General features: G+C 45.2%; 1 protein-coding gene across 6 annotated transcripts in view; it reads right to left on the bottom strand.

Annotated features, from left to right (window-relative positions):
- CACNA2D3 (calcium voltage-gated channel auxiliary subunit alpha2delta 3) overlaps window positions 1–24,499 on the bottom strand; it is an 852,366-nt gene that overhangs the window by 658,183 nt on the left and 169,684 nt on the right. For all 6 annotated transcript variants that reach the window (XR_013449537.1, XR_013449535.1, XR_013449536.1 and 3 more), the window contains one exon: window positions 23,821–23,937. Coding sequence is in view for 1 of the 6 variants with exons in the window: in XM_078076955.1 (XP_077933081.1) it covers window positions 23,821–23,937 (117 nt within the window). In the remaining 5 variants the exon portion in view is untranslated. The remainder of the gene's footprint in view (window positions 1–23,820; window positions 23,938–24,499) is intronic.

Below are 24,499 nucleotides of genomic sequence, written 5' to 3' on the forward strand. Positions count from 1 at the left end.
TTTCTAAGTGTTTTTAAAAAAAATCAGTACGATGAGCCTGCCTATCACCCAAGTTTTCTAAAAATCATTTCTCTCTTAATATTGCCACTTTTCTTTGTCCTCCTCCATCATCTTCAAGGGTGAGATCACCCACGTGACTCAACACCTTTAGGGAAAACTTTCCTCCAAAAAATAACCCTACAGCATCATCAAATAAACCCATGTCAAATTCATAATGAATTATTCAACAAATATTTACAGGTTGTCACAAATTACACTGTTTAAAGCCACGAGAAAATCAGGGTTTGACGATTAAATCTCATATTCCTCTCCACCCTGTAATTACCATGAGCTGGAGTTCCACCCACTAGGGTGCATCTTGCAACCCACTCCCAAAGAACAGGTTGTTGCATAATACGCTCAAAGGCTATTAATTAATGATGATTTGTTTAAACTGCTTGAGTTTCCAATATTTTCACAGGCAAAATATTCGGATCTGATCACCTGCACATTAGGAAAACATCTGTTCATCCCCTCTTTCGAAGAAGACTTTTTGCGTATCTCTGCGCTAGGTGAATGGCTCCCGTGCAGAACTCCTCTTCTTGGGGCTCCCAAGGGAAAAAGCAAGTCAGATACACAAAAAGGTGACTAGTGAGTTCTGTGAGAAAGGCATGCTGTGGCCTGGGAGGGGGAGAAGGGGGATGAGGGTGGCATTTGCGGGGAGGCAGGGGAGGGTTCTGTCTTGGGGGAGGTAGCCAAGGAAGGCTGCCTTGAGAAGGGCAGAGCTGAACCCTGAGCAACAAGGAAGAACCAGATCTCGGCGAAGGCGATTCCATGCAGAGTGAACAGCACACACGAGGGCAATGAAGAGAGAAGAGGCTGGGCATGGTCAAAGAACAGGAGGGAGGTCCGAGTGGGAGCTCAGGGCTATGGGAACATGTGTGGTGATGCTGCTCATCACCACTGCTGCTTGACCAGAATAATGTGAGGGAACAATAACTGGGCACCTACTGTGTGTCCAGAATTGAGACGTGTGTTTTACAGGCCCCCATGAGTGAGGTAGGTCAACACTCTCATTTTACAGTTGACTATCCTGAGGCTCGGAGAGAGAAATGACCGTCCCTGTGTCACACAGCTGTCAAGAGGCAGAATCGGGGTCTGAATCTGGATTCAGGGAGCTCTAAAGCCCATCTTCTTCACCACTGAACCAAGTGGCCCATAATATACAAGCCCTTCAGGATGGCGTGCTGGTGAACTTCAGAAAGATGGCATCTGTAAGCTGGTGACCACTGGGACAGGCACTGTGCTGCAGTTCATTTTATCTTAGCCCATCTGAGCCAGAGTAGACACACACACACACACACACACACACAGGTGGGGAGAAGATAAGGAAAGAAGTCAAACATCGCTGGAAGTTGTCTTCCAGTCAAGTTTATCTTCTTTTCCTGGGGCAACAGCAATGCACTCACAACCTGTTTGGTTCATAAGAGAAAAAGAGCGCCCACCTTGCAGGGGCTACAGCTCCTATTTTCCCTTCTGGAGTACGGTAAACAAGTGACAGTGTTTTATTCCTGTGCACCCATCACCCAAGCCAAGGGAGAAAAACATTGTTCCCAAATGTTTTCTTACTGCAGCGCCTTTGTGCGATGATGATTGCTGTAATTTAACCTCCATAATAAAACAGAATCATCCCTGGATGACAATTTATAGCACAGTTTCAGAGCTGTTTACCTCTTCCATTGTGCTCCATTGTGATTACGATTTATGGGCGTTGTCTGCCCCTGGGAGCACTCACAGAGCCCTGCCAACAGCCATCAGCCAGACCAGCCGCTCACTTAAGGCACCCAAACCCTTTGGATGCATGAGCCAGAGGACATCCTCACAACCAGGAAGGGCTCCGTGGCTTGATCTACTTGTGTGGACAGTGAAATAAACCATAAAGCATTCCAGGTGATTCAGCTGTCTACCGTAGAAGTCATGCATCTTCCTGGTAAATCATTCTGAAGATACACACGTGGAAGCCTAATGTCATATACTTGCCTGCTAGAAGCAGTGAGCATGAAGATGCCATTTGGAATGAGGCCATTTGCCTGGCTGGCTCATGGCTGGGGAGGGTGGGGGGAGACAGCATTATTGTTGCAATAATGCAAATGACAAAAAAGAAAGGAAGAAATTAGGTGGTAAGACATTGGACTTCAGAGGCACAAAACTAAGTATCAGGAGTAGTGAAAGGGCTGCAGCAATGAATCTTCCTCCACCCAAGAAGGTCCAACCTAGGGGTGCCTGGGTGGCTCAGTCAGTTAAACATCTGCCTTAGGTTCAGGTCATGACCCAGGGTCCTGGGATCAAGTCCAGCATCAGGATTCCTGCTCAGCGGGGAGCCTGCTTCTCCCTCTCCCTCTGCCAATCCCCCCTGCTTGTGCTCTCACTCTCTCTCTGGCAAATAAATAAATAAAATCTTAAAAAAAAAAAAAAAAAGATCCAGCCTAATATTGCTAACAGGGCCTTCCACTACTATGGGACTACCATTTTCAACTAATGTAGAGACAACAGAACTCAAGCAATGCACGTATTAAGGGGCAGGGGGTAAAAGCGCACCCATTTTAAAGGAATCTTTAAGCTAACAGGGTTTGTGCACTACATGAATGGTGGGCATGGGCTTTAGGGTCAGATGGACAGGGTCAGTGCTTGCTCTACCATGCTTTCTTCCCTCCATGACCTTGGACTTGCCTCACAAGGTTGTTGAGAAAAAGGAGTGCAATCCTGTGTGTAAAGCACAAGTGGGGGACCAGTAGGAAGAAAGTTTAAGAGAAGCTCACTGTCATGTTATTAGCATTCTACCTTTGCACCATGGCTCCCACTTCATACATTTGCATCCCACCATCGTGATCTGCCAGTTCAGCCTATCATCCCGTGTGCAGATGGATACAGATATGTCCATCTGCAGCTCACTCTATGTGTGTGGGTGCAGCTACCACTCAAACAGAAGGCTGAGTTGTTCACACTCAGCATATTATCATCCCTGGTCCATGCAAGGCCCCCTCTTCATTTACATTTTCCCCTGCAGCCCTGATCTACACTCTCATCCCCTACCCCCACTGGCACCTATTCTAATCCATTTGATAGACAGCCTTAACTGGGCACGCTGTTTTACATGCTTTTAATTTACATAGATGCTATGATGTTATAAATCTGATTCTACTTCTTTTTTTTTAAAGATTTTATTTATTTATTTGACAGATAGAGACACAGCGAGAGAGGGAACACAAGTAGGGGGATTGGGAGAGGGAGAAGCAGGCTTCCCGCGGAGCAGGGAGCCCAATGTGGGGCTCGATCCCAGGACTCTGGGATCGTGACCTGAGCCGAAGGCAGATGCCTAACGACTGAGCCACCCAGGCGCCCCTGATTCTATTTCTTATACATTGTTTCACTCAAGATCAACCTCAGCTGTTTTGTGTACATCTGGTTCATCACTTCTCATGGCCACATCCAGCACTTCTGACCTGTCCCCTTCTCTAATGGTGGGGCCCCAGGGGGGTCTCCAACTGCCCCCCAAAACATGCTGCAACTGGCCTCATCTCACCTTTCCTTAGTTCATTGCTTTAAATCAACTCACACAGCTTATGTAATTTTGCCTTAAAGGGTGGTTATATTTTCTCTAATATGGATTAAAATACACATACAACTATTGAAATTGTGTGTGTGGCCCCTGGGCTCCCCTATGTGCATCACCCCATTAAAGGCTGGCCTGATGCTGCGCACACCAGACAACCACCCCACCCTTAGCTAAAAGACAGGGACTGATGAGCTCAGGTTATCAATCTAGTTTTCTTGTTTGTTTAATCTGCAGCTTTGCCTCCTCCCAGACACCAGGCTAATGCTGCACTGGTGTTTCTCATTTGACCTTCACATCAGTTCTGAGATCAGCTGCATCAGTGTCTCCATTTCAAGGAGGGAGAGATCTGGGCCCAGAATCTGATGGACGGGTGTGTTATCATGTCCATTTCACAGATGAGAAAACTGAGGCTTAGAGGGGAAAGGTATCACACTCAGTAAATGATGGCTATCCCCAGGTCCCCAAGCCTCCAAAGCCCAGGCAGACATGCTACCTCCCAAAGAAGAGAGGAACCAGTCTCCCGAGGGCCAAATGAATATCTAGTGCCTCACAACCCTACAGGCAAAACAAATGGTGTAGGCAAAGACCCCGTGCTCCCACTTCTACAAGAGAGGATAATTCCCAAGGCCGGCCTTCTTCAGTTGCCAGGGTCACGGAGACAAAGGGGGCATGCTTCCAGAAGCCACTGATGAAAGAAGGTAATTACACACTGTCTCCATAAAACTGCCTTCAAAGAGGTGAGCCCCTCTGGGAGACAGCTTGGAGAATTAATGGGTGAGCGCCCCTCCTGGGCTGGCCCCTAGAAGGTGCCCACAGCCACTTACTGCCTGAGTAGTGGGTCAGACTCACCAAAAGAGGACAATCCAGAACAGATCCATCTGCTAAATGTAGCTGAAATTTTTCAAAAGCGGGGCTCTTTGCCTCTACTGAGAACAGACCCGATGGTTTCTCCCAGCACAACAGAGGCTGCAGGGACTTTTCAGCCCCCTCCTCCTGAGTGTTCTCTGGGGGCCTCTGGCTCCTGGGGCTGTACAAAGGATCTGTTCTCTCCACCCCTCCAAGTGCACTCAGCTAGTGGAGAGGGGCAGCCGAGCCTCCTGCTGTGATTTGGAGGAGCTGCTTCCGATTACTGAGAGGACAAAAAAACATTTCTGAGGGGAGGGGTGGGTGGATATCAATCAGATGTGCAGAGAAAAGTGGGGAACATGGCAGCATTGCCCTAGGGACAACAGGAAAGAGAGACAATGAAAAAGAGAAATGCAAACCCTCCCTTAGCTTCCTGCATCCTTAGCATGACACCCAGACTCTGCAGTGAGCACCTACTGCCCACAGAGCCAAGTGTGCAAGGTGCTGGGGTCAACACAGGGAGCACGATGGACCCAACCGCTGCCCTGGTCAGTGGACCACATAAATGGACCACCTTACCCGACTACACCAGGCCCTGAGAGGCCCTGAGACCTCTCACCTTGCAGATCTCAGAGGGCCCCTTGTCTTGCTCTCCCCACTCCAGCCCCACCCAGCTCTAACCTCCTTTCAACTCTGTCAACTTGCCCCACTCCCTTTTCCCTCTCCAGCTTCAGTGTGCTGCCCCTTCTGCCTGGAGCCATCCCCTGCCATGTCTGGGCCCCAGGCTCTGCTCCTCAACATTGCTCAGTTCCCCTGGTGGGCCCCACCTGGGTGACTGGGGCTGCCAGCCTCTAGGACTGCCCCACTCCCCTAACTTTGGACTCAGCATCTGGCTCCCCCAAGAACCAGTAAAGGCCACGTGGGGAGGGTACCGGCTTCCTCCTCATGGCTGTAATCTGGGTCCCACAGCAGCCAATGCTGAGGCCCAGTCTGTCCGTTTTAGGAAACACAGTTCAAGGTCCACAGCCGTGGATAGGATGGTCAAAGCCCGTGTGGCTGAGAGCAGGCAAGGCCGATGTGGTGAGTGCGCACGGCCACTCAGCCTTATAGGGATGAAGGCAGCTTAGGGCAGGAAGAGCCAACAGACTGCACCACTACTCTCAACTTTTATTTTCTCCTCCTTAAAATGGCAGGAATTCTCAAAGAAATGAGCACTTTACCCCACTCCTAACAGGCATTAGTTCAAAGCATTGCTCACCCTGTCCAATTCCCTGAGGAAGGAACCAGATACATGAGAGAAACTGAACTTGATTTATAGGGACTAGGACCCCACATCCGGGTCTCTTCAGAACAGCAGGAAGTGAATAATGCACACAAGTCCCACTGGCACCCTATGAGAGAACAGAGGTCCCCGTGTGGGGAGGGTGGAGAAGGGGCCCAGCAGCATGGAGCGGGGGTCAGACAACCCTCTCCGAGGGCTGGCTCAGGCCAGGGGAAGTCACCCACTTCACTCCTTTACAAATGGACTGCAATAGGGAGGCCATCAGCGAGCACGATGAGAGAGCTGGGAGCTGCCCTTGCAATCAGGCCTGGACTGGAATCCCAGCTCTCCTGCCCGGTAGCTGTGTGACCATAAGCCAGTCTGCCAGCCTCCAGAAGCTAGCAGCCTCACCTCTCAAAGCAGACTGAAATGCCTCCTGGTGGGGCTCCCTGCATGGTGGGATGAGATAACTCAGTGCTGCTCAGACTTGGTTGCACATTAGAACACCCTGAGGAGTTTTTGGAAATCCCCACACCCAGTCCACACCCCAGACCAAGGCAACTAGAATCCCTGGGGGAGAGGCTGGGCATCTGTATTTTTTAAGTCTCTAGGTGATTCCGATGTGCCTCCTCACCTCCGAGTTTGAAAAACAGTGAAGTAATCTCTTTCTGCTTGGAATGTGATCCCCTGAGCAGCAGTGTCTGCTTCTCTGAGTTCATTGGAAATGCAGACTCTCAACCCACTAAAATGGAATCTTCATCCTAACAATACTCCTGGGCTATTCTGATGAACTGTATACTCTGAAAAGTGCTCAAACGTTTCACCTTAAGTGCTTAGCTGGGTCCCTGACCCCTGACAGCCACTGTTTATAGGATCTTAATAAAAACCTGAGGAGAGACAGTACAGCATGTGGGTTGAGGGGGAGACTCCTGGGCTGGAATCTCAGCTACCCACAATGAGAAACTGGGTCTCAGCTGCTTCACCTGCAGCCTGGGTTAACAACTGGTAATAACTCCTACCCAACTCAGAAGAGGCTTGTAAGCATTAAATCAGGTAACTTATGAAGAATGCTTGATACACGCTTGTCAGAGTCAGCACAACAGTGTCATCATGATCACAGCTAGAGTGACCAGCTCTTCCGATGATAACATTTGGTTAGTTACATGTCAGAGCTGAAAGGAACTCACTCTGAGTAGCAAGGGTACTTTTCAACAGATGGCGCTGAGACAAGTGATTTCTACATGCAAAGAATGACCTCACCTCACACCATATACCCACCTCACACCATATACAAAAACTAACTCAACATGGGCCAAAGACCTACCTGTAAGAGCTAAAACTATAACATTCTTAGAAAACAACACAGGCACAAATCTCTGTGACCTTGGATTAGGCACTGACATCTGAGATATGACATCAAAAGTACAGGTAACAGAAAGGAAAAAATAGATATGTTGGACGTTGTCAAAATTAAGAATTTTGGCTACAAAGGACATCTTGAAAAGACAACACATGGAATGGGAGAAAATATTTTCAACTAATATACCTGATAAGGGACTAGTATCTAGAACATATAAAGAACACTTACAACTCAATAATAAAAAGACAACACAGTTTTTAAATGGGCAAAGGATCTGAACAGGCATTTCTCCAAGGAAGATATACAAATGGCCAATAAGCATATAAAAAATGTTCAACATTATTAGTCATTACGGAAATGCAAGTCAAACTGCTACGAGATACCACTTCTCACTCACTAATGTGCGTGACAGGTAACAAGGGTTGGCAAGAATATGGACAACTCAGAACTCTCAAACATTGTCGATGGGAACATAAAACATCACAGCCATGACAGAAAGCAGCCTGGCAGTTCCTCAAAAGGTTAATCATAGAGTTACCATATGACTAGCAACTCCATTCCTATATATACCCAAGAGAAATAAAAATCTATGTCCATGCAAAAACATGGATATTCACAGCAGCATTAGTCAATACAGGCAAAAAGTAGAAAGAGCACAAGTGACCACCAACTGATGAACAGATACACAAAATGTGGTAATCCATACAGTAGAAAGTTATTTGCCCATAACAAAGAATGAAGTATTGATACATGTTATAATATGGATAAACCCTGAAAACATTATGCTCAGTGAAAGCAGTCACAAAAGACCACACAACACCGGATGCTTCCATTTAAATGGAATGTCCAGAATACATAAATCTATAGAAACAGAAAATAGAATAGTGTTTGCCTATTCTCCGTGGAGGAAGGAGGTTTAAGGGCAAATGGAGGGTGACTGCCAGTGGTATAGGACTTTCTCTTTGGGTTGATGAAAAGCTTCTGCAGGTGATTGGGGTGATGGTTCTACAATCCTGTGGATACACTAAAAAATATTGAATTGTACACTTTAAATGAATGAATAGTATTATATGGGAATTGTATCTTAGTAAAGCTGTTAAAAAATTGCAGAGTAACTCAGTGTGGTGTGTTCAGGGTTGGGCCAAAGATGAGATAACTTTTTGAAATGCTAACAACTCAGTTATTAAGACGAGTTACACACATGACAAACATCAGAGAGGCGATGTGAGACTCTAATTTAAAATCATTGACTATGCAAATGTGAAATTTCAAAATATGCAAATGTACTGCACCATGATAAAAAGGAAGGATACGTGGGGCTAATTTCTTCCTGTTAATTCTGCTAAAATAACTCCTTTATTGTCCTGCTCCTACCATGGTGAGCTCTTGATGTTGTTGCTGATGAAGATGTAATGTTCTTTTTTTCTTGAATGAAGTTTGATGAATTATTTTTCTATAAGGTGCCTGCACAGAGAGTAAGTGCCACATATTCAAATGTAACCACTTTGAGCATTTTTCATTCCCTTTTCCCCATGAGAGATATTGTCTCAGTCATCATTCTAGTAGGAAAGTGTGCTGTGGGGAGGGGCAGCGGGGGGGGTACCCTCTGATTTTTGTTTCCTAATTCTGTGAATGAGACCAGATGGGGAGTTATTTACATAGATCGGGTCTTCTTTGAGATGGGAGAAAATACACAACAAAAGAAATAGGACTTCTTGTTTGTAAAAGCCTAAAACAAGGGCTGAAATCCTAAAATGTTAAAGGTGAAGAAAATCTCAGAAAGAGTCCTGTCCAGTGGTTCACAGACTTAAAGAGACATGCACACACATGTGTGCTCACACACACACACACACACACACACACACACACGGAGAAACAGAGAGAGAGAGAGAGAGAGAGAGAGAGATCCCATGCCCCCTTCCAATGCTTTCTTACCCTGCATGCTGTGAACAATCTTCCCCAACCCTAGCCAAGAATCATTTAATCTAACTTCACAGGGATCTAACACTTACATGAGACAATATATGTAAAACATAGCATAGTGGCTTGGCTGACCAGAAGCACTCCATAATGTGATGATGGTGATGAACATAAGAAGGACACGTCCAGCTTACTTTCTGTAGCATCATTTATAAAACCTCTGACTATCTGCCTTTGAGCTTACAAACTGCATACACTCAAACACTCTGCAAAGTTCCCTAAAAGAGGCTGTGGCCCTGATCTGACTAATCTAGAGGCTGCAAACTCAACCCTCTTTGGGGCCAGAGCAGCAACATACATGACTGGGGGTGGGGGGCAGCTTGGAAATCAACAAAATGGGCAGTTCCTGCAGATTGTTGCCATGTGGGGATGGGGGCCTAGCAGGGTACACCTCTCAATTTCTTAAGCTTTAAATCTGGACATTTTTCTATCACTTCATGTTTTTATATGTGATTTCACTTTTTTTCTCAAAGCCTGCATGGATCAAGTAAAAGCTGTCTCTGACCAGGACTGGCCTGCGGGCCACAGCTTTAGAACTGTGACAGAGTGGCTTCTTTCTGACCTGTCTCCACTGAAGCATTTCCCATGAGGGTGAATGTTCATCCATGGACCCCCACTCCCCAGCTCCCACCCTGACACCAGTACCTGCACTCAGGTGTGGAGATGCACGTGTGCATACGTGCACACACACACACACACACACACACGTGCGCGCGCGCACAACTTGAGGAGAACACCCACCGACTCCACCCCGTATTCATTTTTGCCAAGTGAAGAAGGCACAACACACTGCCTTGGAGTAAAATCATCTCCACCATGTCTGGCCTCAGAAGCCACTCTGACTCCTGAGTGGGGACCTCACTGTCCCCAGATGATGACCACAGAGACTGCAATGACAGATGCCCGGCACAGCAAGGGAGGTGGTCCACCCAGCCTTTGGAGGAAGTCCTCTTGGAGACAGGCTGCCTGGCTCTGCAAGACTCCTCTACCAGAGGCGACCATCGAGCCGCCCAAACAGCTGCCTGCAGGCCTTGACCGCTCGGGTCTGGCCCTGCCCGCCTTGGGCTGCTTCCACTGCCCCTTGGTAGCTGGTACCTGTCAGCTCACGTTTCAGTAAAAGCGCTGAGGGCCAGTACCGTAGCCTGGCCTGAAGTTCTTCCAGACATACCAGCTGGAGGGAAGGAGACGCCTCCTCACTGGCTGGTGTTGGGGTGTGTATAAGCAACTCCCTAACATGACCGAGATGACGGTCTACTTTCTGATGGCCGCCACAGACTTCTAGGGGCCCCAAGAAGTTCCTTTCGATGAAGCCCATCAAACAACCTGATGGGATGCTCCAGAATCACCAGGTGCAAGTGAGAAAGGCTACTTATATTCCCCAGGATGTGATTTTCCTCCCCCACTGACACACAAAATAAATTAAAAAGCACACCAGAAAAAAAAAAATCCCATTTGCCCCCCGATCGTACAAAAGCATTATATGTCGTCTGTTCAAGCAGCGAGTACAGCTCGAGACGTGCCGTCAACGATATCCCAGCTGATTTTCAACAAAGACTCTGATTACTCAGAAGGGCTGTCATCCTTCTGCTGAATGCAGTGTAAATGAAATGCCAATGAATTCCCAACTACCTTTTCATTTTTCCCTCATAACCTAATTTACAAAACGTAAATAATCTCGCTGTGTTTGTGTGGCCAGCTGCTCCTTACCTCCATGTGGGAAACTGAGCAAAGACCAGAAACAGACAACCGATGCCACCAACACATCCCCAGTTAAACATGCTAACTATGCATTCAAAATATTGCTGAAAACCCTTAATTTGTTGCCAGTAATTTATACAATTATAGCCAGTGGTCTTTTTATCATTATTATTATTATTATTATTATGGCTTTATTCTGTCATTTTGATCTACTGATGGTGACACTTCAGTGATTCACCATAATTTCCTCCCACCCACAAACCTTTTAAGATTTCTTTTGCCTCGCCTGAGTATAAATTAAGTGGCATTATTTTCTACCTGGTCTGGTATAGAAACGACACCAGTCTTTGAGAAATCAGCAGAGGAAACAGCACTTTGGTGTAATACTGCTGTGTTGAGCGGCCCCCACCCATCCACTCTGGCTCAGACAGTGTCCTGCATATCTCCCACTTGCAGACGACACCTTGCTCCTTTAGTTCTAGCTGGTGAGGCAGTCAGCGAAGGCGGGGAGGCGAGCTCAAAGCTTCCGTGTGGGTGCCCTGATGGGGCATAATTGCTACTTGGGCTAAAGGCAGGGATCAGCACTATAATTTCACATGGGTCTCCATGGCCACGAGCCTCTCTTCTCCGAGCTGTTTGGTCCACTTGGTCTTGGCCAAAGCGACAGGAAATCTTTCAAAACTAGATTTTATAGATGGAGAATAAAAATAGGCAATGAAAATGGGAAAGATGATTTTAAATGATGTTTCACTTTGGATGGGGAATAAATTTTTCTTTTTCTTTTTCTCTATCAATGCACAACAGAAAGCAAATCCAAAGTTCTGAGACAGAGGAGAAATGGATCATTTGGTGGGGAACAGGGGCCAGGGCAGGCACAAACACATAGGAAACACCCAGGAAACCTTACCCAGCACCATGTCCTGGTGACCAGATGGTCTTCCCAGGCATGGGGAGCTTACCCCCACAACAGGGTCATTACCAGAGTGGCGAGTTCATTCATTCACAGATGCTCGCCAAGTGCTCAGCCTGGGTCCCAGGGCTGTAAGGGGAAGCATGACCGTCATGGTCCCTGCCCTCATGACACTGGGGTTCTAGTGGGGAGACAGTCATTCTCAAGTCAACACTGAACTAAACAAAAGTTAAGTACAACGTTCAAAAGTTAATAAAGGAAGGAAGCAGGATGCTATTATAGACCATGGTGGCAGGGTGGGATGGGGCTCTAGACAGGTGCCCTGACCCAGCCATGCTACAACTGGGACAATATCAAGCCCAGAAGTGGGGAGCTTGGAGCTAGTCTCAGCATCGCTCCAAAATTCTCCTTCATGACATCATGTTCAAATTTATGAAGAACCCCTTGAACCTGCTCACACATCAGTGTGTTCCATTTCTGGGGGGGGCGGGTAGTGAGCTGCCTGTGTTTACCACTTGCCACATGAAGAAAAACATCTGCCAAACCTGGAGGTGCACACCCTAGCTCTAGCATCCAGCCTGTACATTATGACCAGAAGATCTCTCAGCCAGGCTCCAAGAGCACCAGGGAAATTCATGGTTATTCTGCTAAGTCAGTCTCAGAACACAGACTTCCTCCTCCCTCCCCTGTCCCCGAATCAAGTTTTCCTTCATCGGTCCCGACCAAATAGGAAAGAAAGAAGGAAGGAAGGAAGGAAGGAAGGAAGGAAGGAAGGAAGGGAGGGAGGGAGGGAGGGAGGGAGGAAGGAAGGGAGGGAGGAAAGAAGGGAGGAATAGGAGGGAGGGAGGGAGGTTCTTTGATCCCCTCTATAGAAATTATTAACTTTTATTTCCACTCTGAGCAGCTGGACTAATTTCTGCCCATTCCAAGGGCCCCATTCACCTAGTTCCGGGAGGAGGGCCACGTAGGGAGGGACTGGGCTGAGGCTGAGGCATAGAGTCTAAGAAGGCAGCAGTCTCACTTGGGATGGCATGCAAAGGACTCATTTACTTGGAACAGATGGTGAAGGGTTCTGGAAGGCTCACGAGCCCTGTGGTTTCTCTGCAGTTAAGCTCTAACACTTTTCTCTCCCCTTCATTCAGGAGTTTTCTGGTCAAAAGGAAGAGGTGTGGGGCACCTGGGTGGCTCAGTCGTTAAGCGTCTGCCTTCGGCTCAGGTCATGATCCCAGGGTCCTGGGATCGAGCCCCGCATCAGGCTCCCTGCTCGGCGGGAAGCCTGCTTCTCCCTCTCCCACTCCCCCTGCTTGTGTTCCCTCTCTCGCTGTGTCTCTCTCTGTCAAATAAATAAAAATAAAATCTTAAAAAAAAAAAAAAAGGAAGAGGTGTAACCTTTTTTTTTAATTTTTTTATTGTTATGTTAATCCCCATACATTACATCATTAGTTTTAGATATAGTGTCCCATGATTCATTGTTTGTGCATAACACCCAGTGCTCCATGCAGAACGTGCCCTCCTCAATACCCATCACCAGGCTAACCCATCCTCCCACCCCCCTCCCCTCTAGAACCCTCAGTTTGTTTTTCAGAGTCCATCGTCTCTCATGGTTCTTCTCCCCCTCCGATTTCCCCCCCTTCATTCTTCCCCTCCTGCTACATTCTTCTTCTTCTTTTTTTCTTTCTTAACATGTATTGCATTATTTGTTTCAGAGGTACAGATCTGAGATTCAACAGTCTTGCACAATTCACAGCGCTTACCAGAACACATACCCTCCCCAGTGTCCATCACCCAGTCACCCCATCCCTCCCACCCCACCCCCCACTCCAGCAACCCTCAGTTTGTTTCCTGAGATTAAGAATTCCTCATATCAGTGAGGTCATATGATACATGTCTTTCTCTGTTTGACTTATTTCGCTCAGCATAATACCCTCCAGTTCCATCCACGTCATTGCAAATGGCAAGATCTTATTCCTTTTGATGGCTGCATAATATTCCATTGTATATATATACCACTTCTTCTTTATCCATTCATCTGTTGATGGACATCTTGGCTCTTTCCACAGTTTGGCTATTGTGGACATTGCTGCTATAAACATCGGGGTGCACGTACCCTTTCGGGTCCCTACTTTTGTATCTTTGGGGTAAATACCCAGGAGTGCAATTGCTGGATCGTATGGTAGCTCTATTTTCAACTTTTTGAGGAACCTCCATACTGTTTTCCAGAGTGGCTGCACCAGCTTGCATTCCCACCAACAGTGTAGGAGGGTTCCCCTTTCTCCGCATCCCCGCCAACGTCTGTCATTTCCTGACTTGTTAATTTTAGCCATTCTGACTGGTGTGAGGTGGTATCTCATTGAGGTTTTGATTTGGATTTCCCTGATGCCGAGCGATATTGAACACTTTTTCATGTGTCTGTTGGCCGTTTGGATGTCTTCTTTGGAAAAATGTCTGTTCATGTCTTCTGCCCATTTCTTGATTGGATTCTTTGTTCTTTTGGTGTTGAGTTTGATGAGTTCTTTATAGATTTTGGATACTAGCCCTTTATCTGATATGTCATTTGCAAATATCTTCTCCCATTCTGTCGGTTGCCTTTTGGTTTTGTTGACTGTTTCCTTTGCTTTGCAAAAGCTTTTTATCTTGATGAAGTCCCAATAGTTCATTTTTGCCCTTGCTTCCCTTGCCTTTGGCGATGTTTCTAGGAAGAAGTTGCTGCGGCTGAGGTCGAAGAGGTTGCTGCCTGTGTTCTCCTTTAGGATTTTGATGGACTCCTGTCTCACATTGAGGTCTTTCAACCATTTGGAGTCTATTTTTGTGTGTGGTGTAAGGAAATGGTCCAGTTTCATTCTTCTGCATGTGGCTGTCCAATTTTCCCAACACCATTTGTTGAAGAGACTGTCTTTTTTCCATTGGACATTCTTTCCTGCTTTGTCGAAGATTAGTTGACCATAGAGTTGAGGGTCCATTTCTGGGCTCTCTATTCTGTTCCATTGATCTATGTGTCTGTTTTTGTGCCAGTACCATACTGTCCTGATGATGACAGCTTTGTAGTAGAGCTGGAAGTCCGGAATTGTGATGCCGCCAGCTTTGCTTTTCTTTTTCAACATTCCTCTGGCTATGCGGGGTCTTTTCTGGTTCCATACAAATTTTAGAATTATTTGTTCCATTTCTTTGAAGAAAGTGGATGGTATTTTGATGGGGATTGCATTGAATGTGTAGATTGCTCTAGGTAGGATTGACATCTTCACAATATTTGTTCTTCCAATCCATGAGCATGGAACGTTTTTCCATTTCTTTGTGGGAAGAGGTGTAACCTATTATCACTCTGACTTTAAATTATCCTGACTCTAAGATGAAGATCTGTGGGTCAATCAACAAATGCTTAATGAGCACTTAACTGTAGACTCAGACACTGTGATAGGTACTGGGGCTAGAGTGGGGACAAGCTTGGACAAAAAAAAAAAAAAAAGAAACACTATAGTATGGACAATGGGAAAGGGCATTAACAGGCAGTTTATAAGAAAAAAGGATGAAGAAATGACCAATCAACATATAGAAAGATGGCACCATAAGAAGAAGAGACCCAAAGTGACCCTGGTCCTTAGTCTAGGTGTCCAACAATGAGCCGGCTTGAAATGGAGTCCTTGCTCAGTGAGAATGGATATACCACATTCAACTTCTCTTGGGACTACTGACTTTCTCCTGCAGTAGGAGGGTCTAAAACACCCAGACACCGTACTCCTCAGGTACTGAGCCATTGGTATTCCCAGAAAACTCTTCCAAACCGGCACCCCAAATCCAGGCAGCTTGGTGCCTGTCAGTGTCCCACATCTCTCCCCCAACAACCAGGCTGTTCTTACAATACCGTCCAGGGAGGAAGACGGAAGGGGTAGGAAGGGCCCTCCAAGTGTGTCCAAGTGAGTTCCTGAGCCCACACCTCTCTTTGAGATGTGCTGGGGGAACAGCACCTAGACCTCTGTGATGTGACAATATGCCCACGCTCTGAAACTTGGTGTAATTTGCCACAAACCTTGGTGCAGGGCAGGTGGGGAGCCAGAAAACATCCACCATGCTAAACAGTAAGCAATTAAAGAAAACAAAGTAAAATGTGCCTGTAAGACTGACGAAGATCAAAAGTAACAGCCAAATGTCAGAGAGGACAGTGGAGAAAGAGACTCTCCAGCCTCACAGGTGGATGCTGCTCAGAAGACGAGCTGGCAAGGGATAACAAAAGCATTCCTTTTATTCCTAGGAATACGTCCTAATAAATGCATCAAAAGAAGGCCAAATTTCTCTGCAAGAGTTTTTCATATCATTGCTGATCATAGTGAAACACTGTAAATAATATCAGTGTTCATCAAAAGAGAATTTCTTGATTGGAACATCCAAAAAGCAGGATATTATATAGTCATGAAAAATAACAGAAATATATATATTCATTGATGTAGAATGATGTCTACAACATGTAAAATTAATTTTGTGAAAAAGCTGGTTACAAGAAAGAATAATCTAATGTTTTAGAAATTTATATATATATATATATATGTATGTATATACACATACGCACAAGTAGAAAAGACATCTGGAAAAATGAAATTAAGATGTTTAAAAAGAAACGGCACTTAAAATTGTCAAGTGCCTTTTAATATCTCTTGAGCTGTGATCTTTACTTTCTCCTTTATCATTTTCTGCACACTCTTTTTTCTTTTGCAATGAATATGGATCAGGGTTCACCTTTGTAATAAACAATTGTTATGGGACTTAAGGTTTCAAAAAAACAATGAATATGTATAATCAGGGAAAACAAAACAAAAACAAAAACAAAGCAAATATGGGTGAAGTGAGTTACATAGAAAACCCAAAACTAAGTCTACAGAGCTTTAAAAATAGAGAGTTTTTAACCAAACATTTAGGAATGGGACAAATAACCATGAAATTGGGAAGCGTTTGGTACAGTGGTTCTACCCACAAAGAAGAACTCGTTCTAAGGGCCAACAGCCCCAGAACAAGCAGGAAAGCCAAGAAACAGTTCACTAAGCTAACCCAACTTCCAGCAGGAGGCTGATGGTACATGCAGAGCTTGAGGAGACAGGAGATGAAACGTCACCTACAAAAGTAAAGCAGCTCTCCTTTTCTTAGCAGGAAGCTTATACCCCCAGGAGGCAAGCGAGATGTTCACTCTCAGTGTAGGGTAAGAGAACAGGCTTGTGGGCCTCTCTGGGATGAGGCGCAGGCAGATACAATCTGAAGTATGTTAGAGGAAACCCAACCCCATTTGGAGTAAAACCCAAGAAGACCATGTGGTTCCTTGTGGTTTTGACCTCATCCACTAACCAAGAATGGTTCCCTGACCTCATCAAAACTGGGGAATACAGATCGGTGCTATTTTTTAAGTTTCTTCTGGCTTGAGGTTTCTGCTGTAAATTTTCTTACACATTATGTATGGGGTTTTGCAACCCAGTTTGCAGAAAAAAGGAAGGGAGGGAGAGGAGAGGAGAGGAGGGGAGGGGAGGGAAGGGAGGGGAGAGGGGAGGGAGGGAAGGAGAGAAGGAGAGAGGGAGGGAGACGGGAGGGAAGGAGGGAAGGAGGGAGGGAGGGGCAAAAAAGCAAATAGGCCACAAGATACAGCAACATAATAAAAAAAGTCTTTTCATTTGTGACTTAAAACACTACTTTTTTGTCTGAAACAAATGGACTTCTCTTTCAGGAACACGTTTTGAAACTCTGAGTGAGATGAGAAATGAACAAAGGCAGAAAAGTCTTCTGGATGTGTCCAGTCACCTCTACTGACTGAGAACTAAAGGCCCTCCTAGCAATTATAGGTATATCTGGCTCCCGATACTTCTACAGCTCATTCTGGACTGAGTATCTAAAGAGTCCTTATGATCTAAGAGTTCTTGTATACAGGAAGAACCAGTTCTCTTCTTAAGAACCTTCCCTTAATTTAGAAATTTACCAACAAAATGATTGATTTCATTTCTAACTTAATGGGTATCCTTTTGAAAATATTCCTCACTGACAATTTTCACAACGTCTGCGGATACAGATGAGTTTTTAAGCCAGAAGTATTCATAGAATCTCTGTCGCTCTTAATCCCTTATATCACATATATGTTTGGTACAGATCATGCTTTCCTTGAGTGCTTCCTGCTCTTCATGCTTCAGTGTATGTATTTACATAAAGACATAGATGTGTTTTATAATCATACCTATGTAGACACACGCCAGTCAAAAAACAGCCAGAGAAAGTTGCTTTAATAGTACCCTCTAGCTTTTCTGGAAGATTGGCATAATCTCTTCTGCAAGGGGAAGAAATCCATTTTTCTGAGAAGGTAAATGTTTATTAAATGCAAATACTGATATTCGTTACCCAGGAAAAACGTCTTGCTGCATGTGGAATTTCTCGATAAAAAGCTTTCAAGTCCCAGGTTTGTCCAGATAAACCCCTATTGGTGAACCGATGCGTGAATGTGCCGAAATTGAATTACTGTACAACAGCAATTACTTCCCACAGTACAGCTATAAATGGGAATCGGTTCTGCAGCGAACAGCAGGTAGCTATAGGAGAGGAGAGGAACTTAATATATAATCTAGTCTCTTTCAGCTTTTCCCAAGAAGCAAGGATGTTTACTTTTAAGCAAAACACTCTTTTTTCAAGTACCTGATTTAACATTTCATCAAGTAAATCAGAAACTCAGTAAAACCAGATTATTTACAGGACTGAGCATCAGAGCACGATCAAAATGTACTCAATACCTTTATCCAAGGTTGGAAAACAACAGACTCTTTGCTTAGAAAGTTTGGGGCCAACTTGTGGTTTGTGTCTTTTCATAGTCCCCAAGAAAATTTGTTTTTTTTTTTTTTTAAAGATTTTATTTATTTATTTGACAGAGAGAGACACAGCGAGAGAGGGAACACAAGCAGGGGGAGTGGGAGAGGGAGAAGCAGGCTTCCCGCGGAGCAGGGAGCCCGATGCGGGGCTCGATCCCAGGACCCTGGGATCATGACCTGAGCCGAAGGCAGACGCTTGACGACTGAGCCACCCAGGCGCCCCGAAAATTTGTTCTTTTAGACATTTCTAATTAGTTGTTTTGGGGAGAAGATGAATTCAAACGGCAAATGAAATACTTACTGTTTTGCCCGATAGGCTACCCAAATAGATAGCATCCTACAATCCTCTCTCTCTGCGTGAAACGTGTTTAAGTTTGTGGAGGCCCGAACTCTGTCCAGTGCATCAGTGAATGTCCTGTGAATGGACTCCTGGCCCCCAAAGCAGGAACAACTCTGAAGCCAGAAGGAGGCTACGATTCTGGCCAAGATCAGTGTGAAGAAGGCAGCGCCTGCCCCAGACCTCCTCCACAAGATGAAAGGCAATCACCATTCTGGAGAACTCACCCTTAGAAAGCCACTGTAGAGAATACTAGGATATACTTAAAAATTCTCCAAAGTCCTTCTGTTTGTTATTTCCTGGTTTATCTACTTTTTTCTGGTTGTGCTGCTCTTCTCGATCATACAGACGGTTCCAAAATCACAGGATCACGCCATCCCCCGGCTGCGTTGGAATCTGTCCTAACAGTATATGCCTAGAATCAGAGATGCCCACAGTTAACGCAGAATGACGCCCTACAGATTCTCCTCCAAGTGCAGGCTTGTCTGTGCCCGCTCAGAGCTCCCTGGGGCCTCAGACGATCCTTCCAGCTGTGTAACGGCGTGTGCTACTCCCAATGGTGGCTTGGATTTTAAAGACAAAGGAGACACTGGGGCGGCCTGTCTGTATAACTGCACGGAAGGCCATCTTTGGGCTTCTCACTCCCCTCCGATCAGCAGCAGCTCAGGAGGAAGGGGAGCTGGTCAAATGTGCCTCCCATCAATACTTCAGATGAGCTCTGACTGGTGACACAGTTGAGCATTTCCAGGTGTCACTTAGGAATGCCCCCCCCAGGGGTCCACTGCTGGCAGAGGACTGATGGGTACCACTTCCTCCACGTCCAGCATGTGGACGGTCTTCCTTGAGATGTTAATGAACTAGAAAGCAAATTGATTCCATTTCTTGTCCATTTGTGAGGACTTCAAACTTGATAAATTGCTCAGCAACATCAATTGAGGGCTTGGTAAGCATGAATATTTTCCAACAAAGAAGGTGGGAGAGAATGCTTTGGGCACAATTATCCTGTACACAAGCAAATAGCAGCATCATTGCATCAAACTCAATCTGGCTTTTAAGTTAAAATAACCTACACGTCAACCCTCTGAGTGGATTTGAAAAAATTATTTAAACCACCAGTGGTGTTAAAAAGTGCTAGAAAATATTAGTTAAGACATGCTACCATAATGATGGCACCATTATGTTAATGGCAATTATGGAAACTAAGGTTATCTATAATTTGCTAGGCTGAAAAAAAAAAAAAGTTACATATAGTCCATTATCAACCAGATGACAGAGGTTATGTAATGGGCAGGCCACTTTGGGTTTCACATTTACTCCAGACATCTGACAGGGAGAAAATAGGACTTTCTGTGATAGGATAATTGCATAGTGAAGAGTAATTCAAACAGGGGACGAGTATGATAAAATCACTCTGATTCAACTAATCACTGGGAAAAGTGATGGCGGAAAATGATGAAATCAAGCCAGAAGAGACAGAGAAAAGATCAACATTGTTTCACAGCCAAGAGATGACAGGCATGTGAAGGGCTGGATCACGAGTCCTGCTCCCTTTCCCGGCAGTGATAGGCTAACTTCACCTACCTTCACAGACCACAGGAGTTAGAGTCGCTTTCTAAATTGCAACTGCCAGTCTCATAAATATTTTATAGACATCCACAGAAATTTTAAACATCCATGTTGTTTGTCACACAGTTCTCTCTTCTGTATGTTCCTGAGTCCTCCCACCCATCCATCATCGATGAGCCCTTGGCCCTGGATCAGTGCTGGGCAGAAAGGCACTAGGACCTCCCACCTGACTCAGGTCGCTGGGATGGGGGCTGGGAAACAAGATTTCTGGTGCATCAGAATGATGGCGCAAATTCCAAACTCCGTTCTTTTCTTGGGCTGTTTGAGAAAGGGGGTCCGGGCTCAGTGGGAGGCATGGGATGGGACAGGAAGGGCCCCTGTTGCACTATGGTTCATTCTAGTGCACACAAATAATGAATCCACTGCAAAACTACAGGCAAATTTTCATTTGAGGTGTCTGCTCTTCTAAAGCTCACCAATCACCAAAAAGACCTTTCCTAGTTGAGGTCTCATTATCATATGAAAAATAGTCACACCCACTGCTCCTTGGCCTCCACATAAAGCGACATCCAGGAGGGGTCTCTCCTTGGCCACCTCCTTTCATTCCCAATGCCACAAGGCTCATGACGGTTGCCCATAGTACTGCCTGGCCCACAATGGGACCAGGCCCATCTCAACAGCAAAACTGCCTCCAAACCAAACCCTAATTTGACATACAAGCCCTCCTTCCCATTTAAAGATTGGGAGCAGGGAGTACTACATATCACTGGACCAGTTAACCCAGATTTTATGGCATCAACTGTGTTTCCAAAGGGCCTCTTACATCTACTTTAAAATACATAGTTCAGAGAATCCTGGATGCCTTTAGTCTGGGTACATTTCAATCCAAATAAAGCACTTTTTTCCTTCTCAAAGGAACCACACCAACCATATCAGTCTTTTTTTTTTTTTTTTTAACATCATGAATTTAAAACCAAAGATTTCAAAATTAAGTTCCCTCCTGTCATCATCCTTGAAGGTTTTTAAAGCTTCAGACTCTCTCATTATGAAAATACTTACAAACTAACAGGTCCCTTCACCAGCAATGTAACAGCAAACATTTACTGAAAGCTTACCGTTCTCCAGTCCCTGTGCAAAACAATTTGCACAGATTCACCCAGAGGCACTGCAATCCTACCGTGTGGGATGCAAAAGGAACTCCCCTGAGCCTGCCCACGTGACCTGGGCCAGTGATTCCCCCCACCCCCCAAGCCTGCATGTTCATCTCTAAGCCAGTGATACAGGAACAGCATCTCCCTCCCAGGGTGGACGCCAGGATGAAATGAGATGATATATAAAAAGTGCTTAGCACGGGGCCTGGTACAGCGAGACTCACTAAGCATAAGCACAGATTAGTAAGTCTCCTACTCCTCCTAGCATCTCCACGGAGGTAAGTGAGGAAAAGAGGTCTATTGGTTCCTTAGTTCTTCTCACCAACCTTTCAGACGCCACATGGGCCCCCTGCCTCTGAGCGCCAAGTCCAGATTCTGGAGCTGGCTGGACCTCTGTGTCATCCTGCTATGCTGCACAAGTCCCCGCTGCCCCTTCCCACCCTCCCCTCCCCACCAGAGTGCCAGGTCCCAGGGCTTCCTTGTCTGTCAATTGCAGAGGCAGAACCTAAGGAGATTTATGTCCTTATCTGCTCTAAAATTCTGTGATTCACAAAGGAATCCAAGTTGAAACAAAAATAGCATTTCCTTCCCTCAAACTGACAACATTGTTACTAGTATTGAAAACAAAATAAAACATTTTCATTTTTTGCGAGGATTCAGGCAAATGAGCACTCACATGCCACTGCTGCTTGAGGAACTGGGATCCCGCACAACCTTATCTGGACAGGAATGTCCTCAAATGCAGAAAGACCTCTCAAGATGAGGTTAGCATTTCTGAAGTGGCTTCTGCATTCAGGGATTTCCCTGCAGGATGCTGAGGGCATGCAAGTGATGAAGAATGTGGACTTGGGTCCCTATGCCTGGACCCCGTCCCTCACTCCCCGTGTGACCCTAGAGAAGGGACTTAACTTCTGCCTCTCTCACCTTTTTCTGTAAAAGTGGGATAGTAAAATACCTCCCTCTGGGGGCTATTCTAAGGACAAGCGAGTGCATGTAAAATCCTTAGAGGAATACCAAACATATAGTGGTGCTGAGTCATTTGATCTATTATTAATACACAAGAAGATTCACTGCAGCATTATTTATATCAAGACTTGCAAACAACTTAAATATCCAGATTTGGAGGAATGGTCAAATCATCCATGACACACCCATAGCAGGAATGTGATGCAGCCATTTAAGAAAATCATGCACTAGAGTGATGCCAAGGGCAGCTCACACTATAATGGTGTAGAGAACTGAAAAGAAGCTGGTCACAAAAGCAAACAGGCAATACAACTGCAAATTTGAAAAAGAAAAACACACAAGTACATGCATAGAGATGCAAATTTAAAAAACTGGAAGGAAGGAAACACAAGAACACAAGTCTGACTTTCAGATAATTTTTTTTTCTGTTTGATACTTTTCAGTATATTCCTAAAGTTCCACCAAAGGGGTGTTCATTTTATAAACAGAAAATAGTTATTATGGTGGGCTTTTGGGGGGGCTGTTGCATTTTAATTTCAGGTTCTGAGGTTTGAGATGTGAATGGCTACCATGTCTGTAAAGAATATCGCTTGCTTTGGGGCCTCTGAATGGCACAGTCAGTTAAGCACCTGACTCTTGGTTTCCGCTTAGGTCATGATCTCGGGGCCCTGATCTCAGGATCTTGGGTTTGAGCCCTGCATGGGGCTCGGCGCTCAACTGGGAGCCTGCTTGAGATTCTCTCTCCCTCTCCCTCTGCCCCTCCCACTCATGTTCCCACTCTCTCTCTCTAAAAAATAAAACAAATGATTCCTTAAAAAAAAAAAAATAGCACTTGCTTCAAGGTAGAGATATAAGGACACACAGGTATCACCATGAAGCTCCCAGGGCTGGCTGTCAGAGCAGTATTTCTGCAGCAAATAAAAATTTTTTTTTTTTCTTCTAAGACATTTCAGAGTTACCACCAAAAAGTCTCAACTTATTTGATTAATAATCAAAGTGGCAGTATGAAGCTGCCATTCACTGAGCACTGCTTATGTACTAAGTAGCTCAAAATCATAACTTTGTTTGATCTTCACACGGCCTGTGTGTTTTCCCCATTTACAGATGAGGAAATTGAGGCTTGCAGGGTGGTTTACTAAAGGTCAAAGCTCAGTAAGTGACCAAGGCAGCCACTGAACCTAAGCCAAATTCATGCTCTTATCATGTTCATGTTACCAGAACAGCTGAGTCATCTCTGATCTTGGGGAGCTGGAGTCATCAATGCCAGTCCTCTGAAGGTGCCTCTGTGTCTCTGGGCAACACGGAGCAGAAACCAGAGGCACTTACCCGCATGGCTTCAGACTTTTTGTGAAACATCTCTTCCATGTTCTTTGCCAGCTTTTTCACCAGTTGGAGGCCATCAATTTCTTCTATGGCAACGTCTTTCTCATACTCTTTGTATTTCTGTAAGGAAGGAGGGCGACAGGAAAGGCATAAAACACCATACCCATGATTTCGGAGCACATCTACTTACAAGGAATAGATAGGACTGCCTCTGTTGGATTTGGAGATACTGGACTGTATTTCAAAATTATTAAACCAGCTAAGGAGAAATGCGAAAATTGGCTCTGGCTCTCTTAGAAACTTAACTAGCACCCAGGAAAGGAAAAAAAAAAAAAAAACCTAAAGCAATCAAACTCTTTATCATCCATCCTCTTCAGTTCTTGAAATCAACATTCTATACTTCCAACTTGACCACACTCAGGCATCCTTCTGGAGGACTGCCCCAGATTCCTTAGCTATCCCACAGCCAATGACACTAGAAACTGACTATTCCAAATGTGTCATAAAATAAAAATGAAGAAATTTAACTCTTGTGTGGTTTTTTTCCTTAAACATCACTAACTTAATTTTTTCATGACTGGGGACTTAGGGAAAAATAGTTTCAAGGCTATGACTGTAATGTATAATTATAGCAGGAGCAGGCAATCTATAATCCTTGGGCCAAATCCAATCCATCACCTAT

The sequence above is a fragment of the Halichoerus grypus genome, chromosome 1, assembly GCF_964656455.1.
Source record: "Halichoerus grypus chromosome 1, mHalGry1.hap1.1, whole genome shotgun sequence".
NCBI classification, from domain to species: Eukaryota; Metazoa; Chordata; class Mammalia; order Carnivora; family Phocidae; genus Halichoerus; species Halichoerus grypus.